At 36.6% G+C, this 3,960-nt stretch overlaps 1 protein-coding gene across 1 annotated transcript in view; it reads right to left on the reverse strand.

The window, feature by feature from the left end:
* The window catches only part of LOC144666637 (retinoic acid receptor RXR-alpha-B-like), a 31,447-nt gene extending 27,751 nt beyond the window's left edge, over nt 1-3,696 (reverse strand). The window contains exon 1 of the mRNA XM_078528036.1: nt 3,459-3,696. Within this exon, the coding sequence (XP_078384162.1) occupies nt 3,459-3,504 (46 nt within the window). The 5' untranslated portion in view covers nt 3,505-3,696. The remainder of the gene's footprint in view (nt 1-3,458) is intronic.
* Nucleotides 3,697-3,960: the final 264 nt, after the last annotated feature.

Raw genomic sequence — 3,960 nt, forward strand, 5'->3', positions numbered from 1 at the left:
CGGTAGTATGCCTGGACTAGATCCAACTTTAGATCTGAAAGCTTAATTATGCTTTAAGTTTAAAAGATGTGTTTCCATTAGAAACTATCTGTCATCGCCTATAAGCCAACTTTTCTGTAATTACCCACCAACATCCTCGCAAAACTTTGTAGTATGATTCAAAACTGCCTGTTTGTCAAAATTTGGTTAATTGTGAAGATGAATTTTTTCAGAAAGAAAGATGTAAATAAATTACAGAAGGCTTTCGACACACGTCTCTGAAATGAAAGAAAAATTACATGCCCCGAGCAGGATTCGGACCCGCGTCTCCCTGTTACTAGTCAGGCGTGATATCCACTACACCAATGGGTCACCACGCTGGACACGGGCAACTTATAGGTGTGTATTGGATCGAACACGGTCAATCCACAGGGCATTTTTCTTTCGAGACATTTGTGTGTATCATGGCTAAACCCCCAACTTAATTGGGTTAGGCGACAGACAAGTTCTGTCTGAATTTTTTCAACAATGACACGAGCATGGGACGAAAAAAAAATTCTGAGTCCCTGATGGGAATCAAACCCATGACCTCCCAGATAATGGTTGGGCACTATAACCAACTGAGCTACACCTGCACGAGACTCATGGTGAGCTGGGCCATTTACTGGGTTGATATGTGACACACGTCCTGCATACTGCTAGGATCAGCAACGTCAAAATCATCAAATGTGTGGTAAATAATAAAGATGGTTAATTTTAAGCTCAGTGAAAAATAATGAAGATGAATTTTTTTTCAACAATGACACAAGCATGGGACAAAGAAAAATTTTGAGTCCCCAATGGGACTCGGACCCATGGCCTCCCAGATACCGGATAAGCGCTCTAACCAACTGAGCTATGAGAGACTCATGGTGAGCTGGGACATTTACTGGGTTGATATGTGAATTTGGTAAAATTTGCCTCTTCAACTGTTGTGAAATTATGTTCCTTCAAAAAACATTCAGGTGACAATAAGATACCTGGTATCCAGGGAAAAAATTCCAATCAGACATTTTTCTGATATCCACAAGACATATTGATTTACAATTACAAGCTTGGAATAGAAAATATCCCTACTGATTTCCATACAGAAATGTTCACATTACTCCCACTGTGAATTTAATGGTAAATCAAAAAAAAATTCCCATTGTTTATTATTTTCTTTATTCTCTACACCTGTTCGCTTCACAATGTGTTGATGTTGTAAGGGGAAATTTGAAGTTCATCACTTTCGGGAATCTTGAAAAAGGTCTGTAATGTGCTGATTTAGCAGGTAATTTTTGAAATTTGAATATTAATGCTTAATACTATTTTCTCCTGCCTGAAACTCTCATAAATCCATGCCAGGTTGTCAATGACAACCAAAACCAATCAGCGCATCAATAAAGCTTTTAACAGAAGACACATACAAACATCCTGTCTGCTAACATGTTCCTGTTATGTCACGATACAACTCCAATGTTTAATTTAGCACTGAAAATAACTGCACAAATATTTTCACACAAAAAATTGTGACCTAATTTTTAAATAGTAAAAATTCTAAGCTACAGTAAAACCAAAATATAACAACAATACAAACAAAGGCTGCATCAAACACGTTCCAGTCCCTGATGTTCATAAGTGTAATTTCACTGCGGGGAGTACCCCAGGGGGTGACATCATCAGTTACTTTGTGTATCACTGCATGATCGAGCCCATCTAGGCAACTGTCATGCAACATCAAAATCAAAACCTCTACATGTAGCTCTGCTCTTTTATGATATGAAAGAAAAAAGCTTATTGTAGCTGATTACTTTTTTCCCTTGTGATCTTTCTACTCACAATATACTTAAATCTGTAAAAATACTTATTAAAGGCTTAGGAGAGTAACTGTATTCATCTCCGAAACACTCTTCCCTTTAATTGGTACTCTTGAGATTTGAGAATCGAAACAATTTTTGGCTGTTTTTGCCAAAGCATAAACTGGAGTTAATGTTTAGCTCAATTAAACCTTGCTCTCCCTGTGGATGTGTTTTTCCGGCAATCTGTACCCCGCTCTTTGAACCCTAAACATGTACTTGTATCTCCCTCTATTTATACTGGCTTGGGATCAAATTCTAATGGGTCAACAAGATTCAGGCAGGCAGTAGAAATTTTGATACAAATACTATTTCCCAACAAATAATAACAAAACATCACATTGTATCCTTTAATGGATCAAAACATTTTTTGAAAAAGAGATAAAAAAATTAGTTGTTGTGCTTAAATATTCATGCTTTATGTTTACTTTTAAATTGATTTTATCCATGTTAGCAAAACCACTCCTACCTAATTTTGAAAACAATTATCAGGCCTTAGGTTTAAAATTTACTTTTTGTCTGATCAACTCTCATCCAGTAACTAATGTCTGTCTCAACAAGAAAAATTAGATCAACCATATCACAGCTAAAAAAGAAACTCTCTAACATGTGTTGTGTTATTCACATCTATTGTGTCAATCTTTCAATTCATTTTCAATCTTTCACTCTCTAAAACTTAAGCACCAAAAATAAGTGGCAAAAAAAAACTAAATCACATAGATCTTAGAACTATGGAAATATCCTTCACCACAATAAATTTTGGAACATCAATAATTCAATTACAAAAATAGACCATTTATAGGTTTGCATTTGCATTGCAAAGAAAATCGACTATTTGAAGCATCAGTTCTTGTTTCCCTTTGGAAAAAGAAGTATTTATACTGTATTTCGCTGTGTAGAGCTACTTTCATTACCACATTCGGCCATCCAAATATAAAGGCATATTTAAGTCAACCTTTGATAGGATAGAGTATCATTAAAATGAGATGGAGATTACGAATATTATAAATAAAGGGCTATTCAATCATTAAATGCCACTGCCTGAAGGTATAGATGCTTTTATAGTTCGATAGTTAAGAGCAACCGAAATAATGAGAAAATATGAGGCTTAAATCGTGATTTCTCGTGATCTGAATAGAATACGACATGCAGATGTTAATTTGAATTTTTAAAACGAGTTAACTTCACACTTGCAGCAGAGTTTATTGTGAACTGCTATGCGATACACTTCAAGCGTAAGTTATTTTGAAGACGGAAGTGCGTCTATAACTAAAATGGCTGAAATCTTTCGCTGTTAGTCCACTCGTAGGCCTTTTAAACAGTTCGTTGGCTCACCAAAGCACTAACAATATGCAAACATATGGGCTACGTGGCCTGAATACAAATTCGGAGCATCAAAGAATTCTCCTTTCGTCGGAGAACTCGAGATGAAAATCAACATGATAACAGACTCCGCTGTTGTGAGGGGGGAGCTACAGATTACAAAACATGTCGCAAGAAAAACAAATAAAACGCGGTCTAGGTCCTAAATAAGCTATTCTAGCACGTTCTTGTGAGACAAGTGCTGTCTACGAGCGAGCAGAGCGCGTGTCTGCAACTTACCAATTCTTTCGCGCGTTCCGACGTTCCTCCCTTCTTCGACAGACATCCTTCGAAAATGGCCGCCAGTTTACGTGGAAAAAATCTACCGCCTAGTCTCAGGAATCTACCACGAACTGCATGTCAAGCGTAGAACACGTCAGCAAGACACAAAATGGCGACAAAATCGATAAAGAAATCGTGGTAAGTCCAGACCAGACGAGCAAACACAGCCTTATCACTGGACCGACGACACTTGACGGAAAATATCACGAGAACATCCGGGACCTTGCATTGCGCATACGCACAAATGGTCATGTTTTCGTTGATTTATGTTTTGAATTGAATTGAAAAATCTGAAAAATTATAGATTTTTTCTTTTTGGTAGTGCAAAAAAAAACAAAAATAGTAAATATACAGTATATTCATGGCGTTTTTTGCAATATCTGCACCGTGTAAAATTGGATTTATAATTGTCTGGGATGTAGTTAATGAAATTAAAGATCTTTTTTGTTGTTGCATACTG

This window comes from Oculina patagonica, chromosome 1 (assembly GCF_052425735.1).
Source record: "Oculina patagonica isolate OP01 chromosome 1, crgOcupat, whole genome shotgun sequence".
Taxonomy (NCBI): Eukaryota; Metazoa; Cnidaria; class Anthozoa; order Scleractinia; family Oculinidae; genus Oculina; species Oculina patagonica.